The following is a 15,199-nucleotide window of genomic DNA, read 5'->3' on the forward strand; positions in this document are numbered from 1 at the left end:
CCTGCCTTAGGCTATGCTGTACCAAGCTCAAGCCACAGAGAAGGATGTCACTGTGATGTACACGCCTTACACTGGAGAGCTTACAGACAAGGACATCAGCCAAGCAGAAGAGGCCTTCATGAAGTATCACCCTACCTTCACTGATTTCATATACACAGGTGCGTTCCAAGTCAAATCCTGCATTATCCAGTTTTATTGAATCTTAAGACAGGCAGCCCGGTTGACAAATGCAAACAGTCACTCACAGGCAGCCTTTTTGACAAGGTGAGCAGTGAGTCAGTCAGCCAGTCTCTTGTCGACTCAGCCGGTTAGAGGAGCCCCCGCAGACACTATGTTTGCCAGCAGGTCAGCCAAGTCAGTATGTCAGTCCATCAGTGAATCAGTTTTCCAGGCAGTGAGTTAGGAAAAGGGGGAAATAAAGCTAGAGTAGAAAAGAGAGCTGTGGAAAGGAAAGGTCTCAGAGAGCCAAGTTAACAAGGCTGGCCCGAGGCCCCGGACATCTCACACTACAAGTGGTCAGAGAGGAGAGGAGGAGCAGAGAGGGGGATAGTGGAGAGGAGGGAGGGGGGGGGGGGGGCGGGGGGGAGTTGAGATGAGCAGAGAGTAAAGGATGACAGAGCAGGGCTGAGGTCAAAGGAGGGTCTTGAACATATAGACATATATACATAGATGCAGCATGGACGCCACCATATAAGACCGGGTAAGACTGACCTGTAAACAAATACAAGTAAACGGGGAGCTGCCTTTCCTCTGGTTTTTATATTCAAGGGTTTATGATCTACATAGAGTAGAAAAAAAAAAGTTTTAAGTTGTTTTTCTACTCCTTTCAAAAAAAGTTGCAGATATTTGTATCAGCAAAATACACCGCTGATACAGAAATACACTGTATGTTGATATAATACACATACTATACATACACATCAAACTCTCTCTCAACAGCTCCATACAACTTAGGAAACATAATAAATACCACCTCTGCAGCCTGTTGCAGAAGCTGTCTGTGTAGGATCAAATGTAGCTTAGCTTGAACATATGAGGAGATGAGGACACTTTCCTTATTAACTGCTGTCAGGAGACAGTGATGATAGAGTTTAATGAAACTTCTCTTTGCTGTTTACATCGGGAGTGTACTGCCACCCACAAGCTACATCCTTTCATATATGACGACACTGACATGCATGCTCAGTAATGAGCCGTACAGTTACTGTTCTTCCGATGAGACAAGAACACAAGTGGGATTGTATGCTGCATTCACTTGACGTGGGAAATACTGCTGGCACCACTTGGGCGTCTATCATTGAAACTTGTAGCTGTTGATATAAGGTGTTGTCGTCACAAGAATCATTTTCTAGAGACGTTTGTTGATCTTGTTATAAGTATAACCACACATGTATGATGAGTCATATGCTAGCTTTTTTTTTTTTTATCTCTTTTTTTTTTTGATGAAACTGTCTGACATAGAGCAGATCTCTTACTTTGACTCCCATATTACCTGAATGCTCCACTAGATCAAATGGCCCTCTGTGAGACAATACTTTGATTTCTGTTGACTTATGATGTAGACACATTGCACCCAAGTGGTGTTTTTTATGTGTAAGAGGCTCAGCATACATAGTAAAAATAATTATACTTTATACATAGTAGCAGAAGATATGCAATGTTGATTAAATATGTGGCACATTAAAATAACACAAGTCACCTAATAGCACTCATTATTTTTCACGAGTTACTTTATCCAAATACTGAAGGTCCAGATTCAAAATTAATAAGTTGATTATTTGAAATGGTTCATTTGATATGAATGAAAGTTTAACTGGATAAAGTTAATGAATTTGATGAGATCAGCTATAGAGAAGATGTATCACTGTGTTGGAGTTGTTGGGACTGCAAATACTCTCAGTCCTATTGTAAATGTACAGAGTGGAGGTTTTTCTCTCACAAATGATCTCTGAGTACAGACACCGGCTGCAGATAGTGGTGGAAAGTAACTAAGTATATTTATTCAAGTACTGCACTTAAGTACAATTCAGAGGAACTTGTACTTTACTTGAGTATTTCCATGTGATGCTACTTTATACTTCCACTCCACTACATTCAGAGGGAAATATTGTACTTTCTACTCCACTACATTTATTTGACAGCTTTAGTTACTTTTCAGATGAAGATTTGACACAATGGATAATATAACAAGCTTTTAAAATACATCACATTGTTAAAGATGAAACCAGTGGTTTCCAACCTTTTTGGCTTTTGACGTCTTATAAAAAGCAGTGTGTAGTCGGGGTCACATTTCACATGTCTATGAGTTGTTAACAGCTCCACCAAATAGTGATTTTTCCCTCTAAACTTCTCACATGCTTTCATTTCAATAAATGTTCAAATGATCCAATATTTCAGCAAAAATCAAAGATTAGAGAAAAAGTCCAAAAACTGAAAACAGATTTGTGTATCAGAACTTTGTTTTTTCTTCTTTCCTCTCCCATTAATCATCTCACAACCCCTCAGATTTATCTGCTGACCCTTTGGAGGGGCCCGACCCCTAGGTTGGGAACCACTGGACTAAACTAGCTAACTGTATATAAAGTAGTGTAAACTAGCTCCACCTCCAGCAGCTACAACAGTAACATGCTGCTCTAACACTGATGCTTCACTATTAATAATCTAATGATGTCCCTAACTCTTCCCTGGCAGACATGGTTCTTCTACAGTCCTATACAAGTACAAACACACATTCTAACAATACCAAACATAATGAAACTCCACCACAGCACAGTTACAGAAATCCAAAACTTTATAGTGTAGCCAAAAGTAATTCAACTCTGAAATAGCAGACAGATCACAGGACAGGACAAGTTTGTGACACTACTAGGAGAGTCAGGATGTTCTTTGCCTCTACGTACACCATTATGTTCTTATTTCAGGACACCTCGACTGATATAAGCAACCAGGGCTGATGAAATTCTCAGAACTCACCACTGAAACACATGAATGCATCAGCAGAGTCTTCGGAATTGGCATCTCCACCTCAGGAATCTCAAACTCTCCGCTGAGAATTGTAATGAAATTATAGTAGGAGAGATAGAAAAGTGTCTGCCTCACAACCACAGATCATAAATCCCCCCCGTATAAACCCCAGACTCCTCTATCCTCCTCCTCTTTGTCCCTTCTAGCACATCGCCAATCCATTTGAACATTTTCTCCTTTTCACCTTTTGACTGTATATTGACAGTAAATTACTGGCTACCAGTTGCATTACTTTCACAGTAAGTTACAGTATCATTTTTACAATAAATGATTGTGAAATGTCAGCTGTATACTGTGACCTTACAGTAGTTATGCAATCATATTAATGTGATTTGGCAGTATGCTCCGGTAGAATTACAGTGTAAAAGTAATGTGCTGTAAATTTACACATAAATACTAAGACTTTTGCTTTGTGACACATTCGAGAGCATTCAGGCACGCCACAACGGTACTTATAGTTAGCAGCTTTGAGTGCCAAATCAACTAAATGGCCGTTTTAGACACATGCTCACACAAACTGAATTTACAGTTGAACATTGTGTGCTATTTAGTTAAGAAAAACAAAATACAGGGCTAACAGGGATTTAAAACTGGTAATCCTGTGATTTTGGATATAGTTAGCAGACTGTCCTCATAACACCAAGTTAACATATTTGGATCACACACAAAAATCACTAAATAGGTCCGGGTATCATCGGATAATTCCTAGCTCATTTGTAATTGAAAAACCAAAAAACGGTAAATCTGTTATTTGTTTCAAAACAAAAAATGGTAAACTGTTTTTGGTGTCAGAATCAAATAACGAAAAACCAATCAAACCGGGCCGATTTTGCCGATTCGTTTTATCGTTATTATTTTTTGGATTGAATATCGAACAGGTCTGTGGACATCAGGCCGATTCATTTTTGTGTTTGGAACCAAAAACTGAAGTCACATGGTTTTTTCCTTTTTTCATTTTAAACCAAAAACGAAAAACGAAATCATGTGATCTATTCAACGAAAATCCAGAAAAACAAATTCAAAAGAATGTGCAATTTTGGTTTAGAAATCAAGTCTTTTTGTCAGTTTTGTACATAGCAGAAGCGACTACATTAGCCTACCCATGATCCTCGGCGACTGTTGCTATGATAGCAACCAAATACACAATATACACATCAGTTAGACTTCAAAATATGGGATCTATATAGGACAACTCAGGTTGTCAACCTTACAACTGACCTAATTCACCAACAGTCAGGTGTGGCAGCTGGAAAGCTACTTCACCACCCTGTAGTCTTGTCACTACTGCTGTAAAGTGCCTCACAAATACAAATACTGTCACAAAATAAAAAGATTAAAAGCCGATAATTACAAACGTGTACAGCTACAAATCACTGCAAGTCCTTCGGAGTGTCTATGTATGCTATGTGCAGCTTGGTCTAACAGCAGGAAAACTGCACAGTGGAATCTTTCTTTTATTTCTAAAAATAACTTAATTAACTTAATTGACATGCACACTTTTTTCAGTTGACGAGACAGACAATGGCTGCTCTGTGGACTCACTCACTCACACACACACACACACAGACACACACACAGACACACATCAGATCATGGTCACTTTTGGAGGCTTTCATTCATTTCCTGGAGACTTACCCTAACCCTAACCTTAACCATTGACCCAAAAAGCAGCTTTCACACAATTGGGGACACGTCTTTTGTCCCCAATCAACTGGTCTGAAATTTGTCCCCAAAAGTAACCTATGACAGACCACACATACACACACACACCCACACACACACACACACAAACAGCAGGGGAAAAAACTACGAACAAGCCCAGGTATTAACTTAAGATTAATTTCCTCTACCTTTGCCCAAATCCATAACACTATCATTTCTCTAGTTGACCATAACTATCATGATGCTGACGTTAAGGCCACAACTTACCTTATAACTTTATTTACCAGTGTTCTTTTTATTAAAAAGCACAGCACTGCTATGGGGAAAACCTGTTCACCTTATTTTCAACAAAAATACTGACGCAGCTATTTTACTTTTTTGTTTTTTGAGCAAGACTTCCAGTCAGGCACTTCCAGTCATGTTTCACTGTTTCACTACAGGCAGATTCCCCTCACTCACTACTGTGGGTGGGGAAATAAAATCAATGAATCAATAAACACAAACACTGTTGATTTCTTCCTGCGGAGCCGACATGAAAACTATTTTGGTTCAGTAAATTTCTGCTGTCAGTCAGCCTGGTGAAGGCAGTTGTGTGCGGCTGCTGTCCTCTCTGATCACAGAAGCAGCCGTCTGTCAGCTGCAGCTCCTGGAGAGCTGAGACGTTGAACGCAGGTCGGAGTCGGTGTGCGTTAAACAGTTAAAAATGCTCTAATGTGCTGCTCACGTCTCACTTCATCTGTGGATCCCCAGTGAGAGTGAGTTTGGGCTTTAAGGGAGGGGCGAAAGCGCACCGCTGTAAAGGAAAATGGTGCGCTGGATTTATAACACGAGACAAAACCAGATCATCATTGCGAGACGGAATGCAGCACAATAATCATTTTATCTCAATTATCTTGTTTTCATACTCGTTGGAAGCCAAAATCCTAATTGAAAATAAAATTCGATTAATTGCCCGGCCCTGTGTCGAGCTATCTTTTGTTTCACCGCAGCAGCAAACACAACAACACTTTGGACAACTATGGCTTTGAGGAAAACTGGAATTGTTTGTGCAGTTAGAGGTCACCATAATAACTGGTGCAAACAAAAGGCGCCCTACAAACTTCATCCCCCTCCAAAGAATGAGGGATCCCTTTGCCTGTGGTTAAAAGCTTTAAATTTGAAAAAAAACCCCAAAAAAACACTGAAGCAACCGTATGTTTGTTCTTTTCACTTCAACACACAAGACCTACAGAAGACCACCTGATAGCAGAGAAGTGTCTGGGCTATGAAGCACCGTTAAAACCTCTAAGGCGACATCTTGTCGAGAGATTAGTATCTGCAGGTTAGATGTTTGAATGGCTTCCTGCTAGCTAATGCAAACTCTTGTTAGTAGCTTCAGTTGGTGTCCCTAATGACGCTTAATATATGCTCTCACATAAAGCTTTAGGGTGTAGCTACCTTGTGATTGACAAGTCGCTACCATGTTGATGCGTGAGGTGCTGCAGTTGACCCTGCGGAGGTCTTCCCCAGCTCCATCATCTCGTCCAAATATGGTCACTTCTCATCACTTCTGGCTCCAAAAAACCAAGACGGTGATGGTCAAAATGCCAAACTTGAGGCTTCAAAACAGGAGTCCATAACCAACAGGTAACATCATGGTAACTACCATCCATTATTTTTATATAGTCTATGGGCACACAAAATGGACAAAATCCTTCAAACCTGTGCAGCACTTGTGAAAACACAGGGTGAGATCATCCATAAGGATGCTGATAGAGGATGGCAGTTTTACATTTTGAAAAAATCCTGATGTCCACTGAACCTGAATATTTGTAAATATTTACTTATTTGCCCTGCTGAATGGATCTGCTCAGACAGCTTGCAGAGCCTTGATTGTACTGTCATTTCTATACATGATTTGTCTCCAACATGATATTTTTCAGGTATCTGAGTGCTACACCGCTGATTGTGTCTATTTCAGAGTAAACTGTAAACCATTGCAATTATAATGCACTAGAAAAAGCGTGTGTCTCAGATGATCTAAAGTTTTATATTAAACAGTTCTTGTGTTTGGCAGCTTGATGTTTTTACTTTTGGAATGACTTACTGAATGATATCAAATGATTTTCAGACTATTTAAATGTTTACAGATACAAATAACTTGCTATTTAACTCGCGTCCAGCTAAAATGTCTGTTTCAATTGCTAATGTAAGTTGTTGTATTAGCTCATATATAGAGCTAGTAAGAAAAGCTTAGTATTGTATGTTTATCAACTGGCAAGAAGATATATTTCACTCATGGACTTTATAAAGTTTAAATTGGAATTTGGAAACAAATTGAAAACAAAACTGGAATTTGTTTACATAGAAAGTGATTACATTCACTATTAAAATGGTAAAACATCACTAAGTTTATAAGTTTACTAAGTTATAGATTGCTAGCTAGATAGCACCTATCACATAAATGACAAAAAAAATCTAAAACACACGTAGCTTACAAAAACACACACAAGAGGTTTGTGTGAATTACCAAAAATATATATTTATACAAAAAGTGCTGCACTAAATAAAAACAAGTTGAATAAAAAAAAAAGTTGAATAAAAATAGAATTTAAAACTTTAAGGCAAGACATTGCTATTAATGTGCAGACTAAATGTAAAATGTTCATAGTGCATTGCCACTCAGTGGAGGAGTCTCCCCCTCATTGTAGATGGCTACTGCAGTGGGCAGGAATGACCTCCTGTAACAGTTGCAGCAGAGCTGAAGGAGCCTCCCACTGAAAACACTGTTGTCTGACCGGCAGGCTGTGTATGGGGTGTGTAGTGTGATGCAGCAACAGGCCATTTCCATTTTTTATTGATTTTTGGAAGTGCTCCCAGGACATCATTAAATAAGCTAGTTAAGCTAGTGAGGGAAGTGATCAAACTGAAGTGCGGCACAAAAACTGAAGTTCAACCAACTGTTTATATTCACATTTTAAAATAAGATGAATAGCAGGGACAGAAAAAACACTAAGAAAAGCAAACAGATAATGACCAAACCTTTTGAAATCCAAAAGTTTTCTGACAGGGTAGCTAATGTCTCACACTAATAGTGCTCGATTAACACTTCAACCAACAACTGTCATGAGCGTGTTTAATACATTAGCTTGCTTCAACCTACCATGAGTAACCGCTAACGTATCTCTGTATGCTAAGTCCTCGCTCTGGCTACAAAAACATACAAATGACAACAGGACCTACAACTAACACTATTTGGCTCTTACAATTAAATAACATTCACTATCATATCAAAAAACCCAGTTATTTAGTTGACAAAATTTGACATTTCAACACCTATCGAAACTGAATCGGTGCATGGAAAAGGACTAGGAATGACACAAAAGCTCATAATCTCATAAGGCCTCGTTCAAAATCAGAATTCACAGTAGTTTCCTGTGTAATAGCCACGCCTGCACGTTTCACAATAACATTCTGAATACAGTAAGTGATAATATTGCCCCCTCCTTTCTCTCCTTCCTCCACTTTCACTATGCACTGTCCGCCAGACCTTAACATGAACATTCTCCTGAGGTCCCATTCATCACACATTGAATTTCTCTCGTTATCTAGTTCATCTGGAGGGTACTCCATCTCTGAGTCCCTGCTGGAACTGAATTTCAAACCTCCAACATTTTTTTTCCCTGAAATTAACAGATGTACTCAGTGGTCAGGATCGAAAGAAAAAAGAATATGACAATGACATGACTCAAAGAATATGGATTTATATTGATTTGGTTATTCCTTTTCTTCTTTCCTTGCATTTCTTTTGACTTTTTAACAATTGTTCTCTATCCAGACCAGTTAAAACCAGGTCAAAGTAGTAGTTGTATTAATAGTCATTGTAGCCATCTTTAACAAAGTGAGTTGTCAGTTATTTTAAGCCCCTCTGGGACAAAAAATACTCAGCCCTAACATATTTTGATGAAGTATAGTGTCTTCTGATCTAACGCCCCTATTGACAGTAATGGGCAGGACAACATTAACAGCAACTCCGCAGCTCTCTGCTTTACGGAGCGTTATAGCAAGTTTAAGCTCATTGTTTAACTGTCCAGCTGAAACTTCACTGTTCTGGTTCACTCTCAGCATTCTTAGAGTGTCGTTTTCGATCACAGCAGGCAGCTGTTTTCAGAGAAAAAGCTCTAAAAACCCACTGTAAACTACCTGCTCAGCACCAAACGGTGAACAGACACAGTTAGCTGTAGACTAGCTGGTGAACATAGTGGAGCATTTAGCAAAGAACTAAAAGAGAGCGAATATTACGGACAGAAACACAACTTCAAATGAATAATAAAGTTGCTGCATGTGTAAATAAGCAACTGTTTTAACTTCACCATACCAACTTTAAGGGTTATAATATGTCAGTGTTTTTTAAAAAAAAAAAAAACAGTGTTGACTGGCAGTTAGAGAGCTTCTGTTACTTGAATATAAATACATGTTGTCCTGGGGAACCTGCATGAACAACTGATCCTGCTGTTTTTCTTGGGAGCGCCCTCTCGCATTTTTTATCCATTTTTTTCTGCTGGATGCGCATTTTTACACATCCAGCAGACTCACATCAACATTAAGATTCATTTGTAGTTGTGTTGTGGTCACCTGATGAACTCCATGATGAAGTCCATGGTGAAGTCCAATATGCACTCTCCTTTGGTTCTGGTGTTCTTTCTACCGACTCCTGTGGGAAACATCTTACAAGAATTTGCACCCGCCTGCTGTTGCTGGAAATAAGATTGCCAAGAGTGGTGAGAAACTAAACAATAAAGTTGTGGGCCATAAAACCAAAATAAATTCAAGTTTCTATCCAGTGACAATCCAGCTGTCAGTGACATGAATATGTTGTATGAGAGATATATTGGTGTCTGTCTAGTTGCTCTGCTTGGTGTCAGGATTTTCCTCGAGATAAAATTCTTCATTGTATTAAATACTGTTGCAACAGCAAATGAATCCAGGCTTTTAGAAAATGACAACCAATGGTAGGTATGTTTACCATCTGAAAGGCTTTCCTCATCTTTTTTTTTTTTCAATAAAGCATCAAAATAACTAATGTGGTAGCTTGACGAGGGCTTATTAAAATTGTTTATGTGCCTTATGTTTAACTTGACACAAATAATATGTTGTAGAGTGAAGAGAGGTAAGCATGCCCTGACTTTGGTCATAAATAACAGTCAGTATCACACTGGGAGCTGTAAAGTTCACTGCTCATGGTAAATGTTAATGTAGTGGCCACACTACAATAAGCAGAGCTACATTCCCTTTGGCGAATCAACATGCCTGACTTCTGAAATACATTCAGATCCCAACGCTGACCGTCCTGACCTGTACTCCTCGTCCTCCTCTTTCGTTCTCCTCAGACCCCAGAGGAGGCCATGTCCTCCCCCAGACCACTGACTGGCTGTCTGTTCCAGCTGTACCTAAGCATTACCTCATTACCCTGGGCTTTAGGAGAAGAGAGGATGGCCTCTTCCTCAAGAAGATACACTCAAGGATCTGTCCCTCTTTCACAGGTGTGTATGTGCGTACAAGTGTTACCTGAGCTTCACATTCACTACTTTGTACTTTAAAAGGTGCATTCAGACTGAACATTCATTTTAGAGGCAGCCAGACAGCACAAATAGGTGCAAACTTAATGTAGGCAGTGCAAATTAGGTTAAGGTGATTTTCTACATTTGTCTTAGTGTCAACAAATCTCATGTGTTGAGCCAAACCAAAAATGAAATGATCTGCTACCTAGTACTGTGTATGTATTCAAAGCTTGATATATCTCCGTTGTCCATAAACTAACTGCTGTTGTCCAAAAACTTTTATGTATTAAGTATTAAGTACCAATTATTAAGCCACACTGTTGCATTGGGTGACATTTTCTTTCATCATGAAGATTACAGTCACAGTAGTTTGTTTAGGAATGGCTCCAAACACTAATAACAGTGATCATGTCTTCCGGTCGCCACTGAGCATGTGCAGGAACCATAGACAGTATATAAAGATGGATGTAGTGAGGTGTGATGTTGGTTTGCACTGGAGCTGGTTTGCAGCCCAGAGTTGCAGCTTATGGTCAGCACCAACTATTCCGTTTGGAACCAGGACTTTCCAGATAAGGAGTTTGGGGTGTTGCCTTTCACACTCTAGAAACACCTCCCACTACCTCGGACCCAAGCTAACAGGGCAGCAGGTGAGACAACTGTCAATCACAGCTGTCAATCAACACCTACATGGCAGACATCAAAGCTACTATAAGTAATCTTATTAACAAAGCAACAATTTCCAAAATGACCACCAGCAGCCTTATTAGAGGGTCTGAAATTAGAGATTGAGACCAGAATGACTCGTTGAAAAAAATGATTGACTTAGTATTTCTAGAGAGAAGTTGACGCTTTTTGAATGGGAGTCAGTTGGAGCATCTAGCAACTGAAAGAAATGATGGCCACATCGATGAAGACTCAAGTTGTGACTAACAGCAATTACCCTTTGAATGAAAAACTACTATTTCTGATTTAAAAATGAATAAAAGAAGAAACCTATACATTGGTGTAACTGCATAAACATTCACATGGTGACATTTAAAGTATGTTATAGGCTTAACATACCACCCCACCCACTTCACAACACACAGGGTGTCCCAGCACACCTCATTACCCCCATTTCTTTAGAAAGATTGCATTTAGTGGGTCAGAGCCACTCTGGTTGTAGATAATGGGTCTGTCTGTCCAAAAAGGGCAGGCATCTGAAAGTGAAAAGAAGTAGCCCAAAGATCCATGCTATTGTATTTACCAGGCATGCAGGATGGTGCCCAGTTATTACCAGGCTAAGATTTGTGTGTGTTTGTCATGGCTTTGTAGTGCATGAAAACTATATGCCTGCTGGCTTTTTCCATTCAGTCTGTAGTATTGTAAGTCATCAGTCACATGGCCTGCAGCATACAGGGGTTAACAATGGCAAGAATGTCTGATGAGTTCAGTATGCTCCTGGCAAAGCTTATCTGAGTCGCTGCAGCTGAAATCACAGTGATCTCCAAATACACGGAAATGTTTTACTCAGTTTGAGGCCAGCTACTGAGACGTCACTTGAATCTCAGTTAGGGAAAAAAATAGGTTCATTAAAAATATCAAGGAGAAGTTGAGTGAGATTTTTATGAATGTTCCAAAACGCTACATAAACAAGTTTCAAATAACTGGCATAACATATCAAATCAAGAACGTTTCTAGAGATATGGCAGATTTTAAATGGAAAAATGACCTTTTGTAGTGGACGTAAATTAAACGTTGTCCAGGCATTCAAGTAGCTGTAACCAGAGTTCTTCTCAGTTTAGTAATAATGTTTTGTTTGCGATGTGACAACATGCAGGAGGGAAAGAAAAGTTGTTGAGTCCCAAGCAACAAAAGAAGATAGACGAGGAAGAAACTTGGAAGTTATGTGAAAAGTATGAGAAGATCTTGCCTGTCCTGGATCTGATGCAGGCCACCCAAATTAATGTGAGTATAACAACAAACACAAACAGCTCATGCAAGTGTCATGAGTCTGGGGGAAGTTATTGCCAAACAGAAATATATATGACTAGTCCTACAAATAAAAACATGTGGGTTATTCATCAATTGCATAATGTAGAGGACTTTTTTCTCCTTGACTGAGAGCCATTTTTATCCACAACAAAAACACTGACTGTTAACACCTTATAAAGTTTAATGGCTAACATGTTCAGTTGCCTGTTCACACAGTTGCCTGTTCATAGTTGCTTGTTCACACATCCTGCAAATAGGATCATCAGTGATGAATGTAAGTCCAATATCAACTATGCCTGTAAGCTCTGTTTTGGTCTCCACCAACTGCTCAAAAACATATCCGTCTCTTTAGCTGCTGAATGTGATTACTAGTGTAACTAGCTGACTTTGTCTGCTATTTGGTGTTGAGCAGGTGATGTACACTCAGTTAATCAGAGCTTTTACCTGCCTTTCACTGCTGGAAAAAGAGATTGATGATAGCGGTGAGACTGAACCAAACAGTAAAGTTGCATGCTGTAAAACCTGAGGTGGAGGTGTGTGGGGGTGTTTGTGCAACGTAACTGCTGTGAAACAATCAGAAAATAACGTTTTATTGATCTGATTCACCGGCTTCCTCACTACCAGCGCTCCCTCTCTTCATTCACTCTCTAGCTCACTTGACCACAGCTGCTCTCTCTCTCTCTCTTTTTCTCTCATCTTTTTTTAAAGTCGGGAAGCCGACAGAACAGTCTAACTTAACTTTTAACGTTATCAAACGGAGAAAAATGTCCTCCCCACATCCTGGCAATGTCTTTGTCCTCCCTCATAGCAGTTTACAGCTCTGATCAGTCTGATCTCTGTCATACCTCTGAATCAAGAACACCTGCATGCTACGTAAAAGCACACATGAAGGCAGCTTTAAGCCAGTGGGGGGAGAGGGAGGGGGCGGACCAACTATTTATTCATTGGATTAAAATGTGCTATATCGGGATAGGTATTGTTATTGGGATATGAGATTTTGATTTTTCACCCAGCCCTAGTACTGAAACAGCTTTGTTAAAGGTGAAAAATGATCCGTTATTCTCTGTTGACTCTGGGGAAAATACCATCCTGGTTTTACTAGATCTTGGATCATGACATCCTTTTGACACATCTTGAAATGTGGGTTGGTATTACGGGTACAGCGCTAAACTGGTTTAAATCCTATCTTAAACATAGGACATTCTCAGTGGCTATAGGTCCATTTTCCTCTTCCTCTGCCCCCGTCACTTCTATGCTGATGATTCACAGCTTTACCTCCCACTGAAATCTAGGGATTCCCTAGAGCCTCTCCTTTACATTAAAGGCTGGATGACAAATAATTTCATTCAGCTAGACCGTAACAAAACTGAAGTGATTATCTATGGTCCCTCTAAGACCAGAAGCCATCTCATCAATAAGCTAGGCCTCCTGACTCCATTTGTGAAGTCATGCAAAAAACCTGGCTGTTATCCCCTGGTTCTGTCTTGACAAAAAAATCAGTTCTGTTGTTAAAAATAGTTACTATCAGTTAGGAACCATTTCCAAACTCAAGCCAATTCTGTCTTTCCATGATATGGAAACAGCAATTCATACCTTCATTACATCACGACTGGACTATTGCAATTCCCTATATTTAGGCCTTCCCTAGTCCTCAGTAATTTGCTTAAAGATGGTCCAAAATGCAGCTGCAAGGATGTTGACTGGTACTAAAAAGTACAGGCACATTACCCCAGTCCTAGCCTCTCTTCATTGGCTCCCTATTCATTTTAGAACTCAATTTAAGACCTGTAAAGGTTTATGATCGCAATATTGTTTAAATAAATTAGTGCAGCTTCAAGATGAAAACATTCCTCTCTATACACTAAGTGACCAGAAATATATACAACACTTTTGTATACTGTTTTATAACCCAATACAAGAGCTTGTAGTAATAACATCCTTCCATGTTGACAGAGTCAGAGATGATTCAACTCTATAGTCAGTTTTGAGGTGACTATACATAAAATCTATCTATCTATCACATATAATGCAATCTAATTCAACAGCACTACTAACTATGGCTTCAACATGTGCCTCATTTAGAGTATCAAATGAGTATCAACAGTAGTAGACAGTAGTTTTCAATTTTATTTTTTTGGCAACTGAAATGTGTCCGCAGAGTATCAAAAACAGTCAAGTACTGATAATATTGAATAACTGGTCAGATTTGTAACTTTTTTACTTATTGTTTGAACAGATAGTTCCATAATCAAATATAAGTTTTTAGATTCTTAATTGTAGACTATTTCATGTAAATAATAACATTAATACATTTAATTTGTACCACACTTTTCATTCATGGACGGAGTTTGCTCAGTTTTATGTTGTTTCTCCATGACAACTGAGCAAACTCCATCCACTAGTGAAGACCATGAGATGCTGTTGAAAGCTCTGGGAAAACATGTATATAATATGATATAACAAAGTATAAGTATAGTTAAAAAAATATTTTTTCAGTTAACCTCTAGTGGTAATTGAAAGAAGGCAGAGTGGGTGTGTCTCCAGTGTCTCTGCGCTTGACAACACAATCATGTTTACTGTAGCGATTTTACACACATAAACTACATGGAAACTAAACTCATACCTGCTGATATATGCACAGTATGACGAAATGTTAAAAATCTATTAACACTCTGTCCTGCAATTAGTTTTCAGTTATGTTAATCTAAGTTAAGTTATTTGATGTCATCTTGGATTTCTACAATCATTGATGATAATTTCATCAGTTAGTTAACGTTGCTGAGGTGAAAATGAATCAGTTGGCTATATTCACACTTAGCTAATATCAGAGAAAGGAAAGCCTGCTGCTTCATCCTGACATCATTCATTTGAGCAGTTGCTGCGCTGCTCCACAACTGACTTTCTCCTTTGTGCTCCGGGTGAGACAACGCTGATTAAATGTTGAGCGGACTTTAAGATCTGAGTTGGGTTATATCTTTCAAATTGAAAGATGCTTATGG

General features: G+C 39.1%; 1 protein-coding gene across 4 annotated transcripts in view; it reads left to right on the forward strand.

Moving 5' to 3' along the window:
- Positions 1 to 15,199, forward strand: part of LOC122988930 (spermatogenesis-associated protein 16-like) — a 116,569-nt gene that overhangs the window by 55,030 nt on the left and 46,340 nt on the right. For all 4 annotated transcript variants that reach the window (XM_044361609.1, XM_044361607.1, XM_044361606.1 and 1 more), the window contains exons 6-8: positions 11 to 158; positions 10,056 to 10,208; positions 12,046 to 12,173. In XM_044361609.1, coding sequence (XP_044217544.1) covers positions 11 to 158; positions 10,056 to 10,208; positions 12,046 to 12,173 — 429 coding nt within the window. The remainder of the gene's footprint in view (positions 1 to 10; positions 159 to 10,055; positions 10,209 to 12,045; positions 12,174 to 15,199) is intronic.

The sequence above is a fragment of the Thunnus albacares genome, chromosome 9, assembly GCF_914725855.1.
Source record: "Thunnus albacares chromosome 9, fThuAlb1.1, whole genome shotgun sequence".
NCBI classification, from domain to species: Eukaryota; Metazoa; Chordata; class Actinopteri; order Scombriformes; family Scombridae; genus Thunnus; species Thunnus albacares.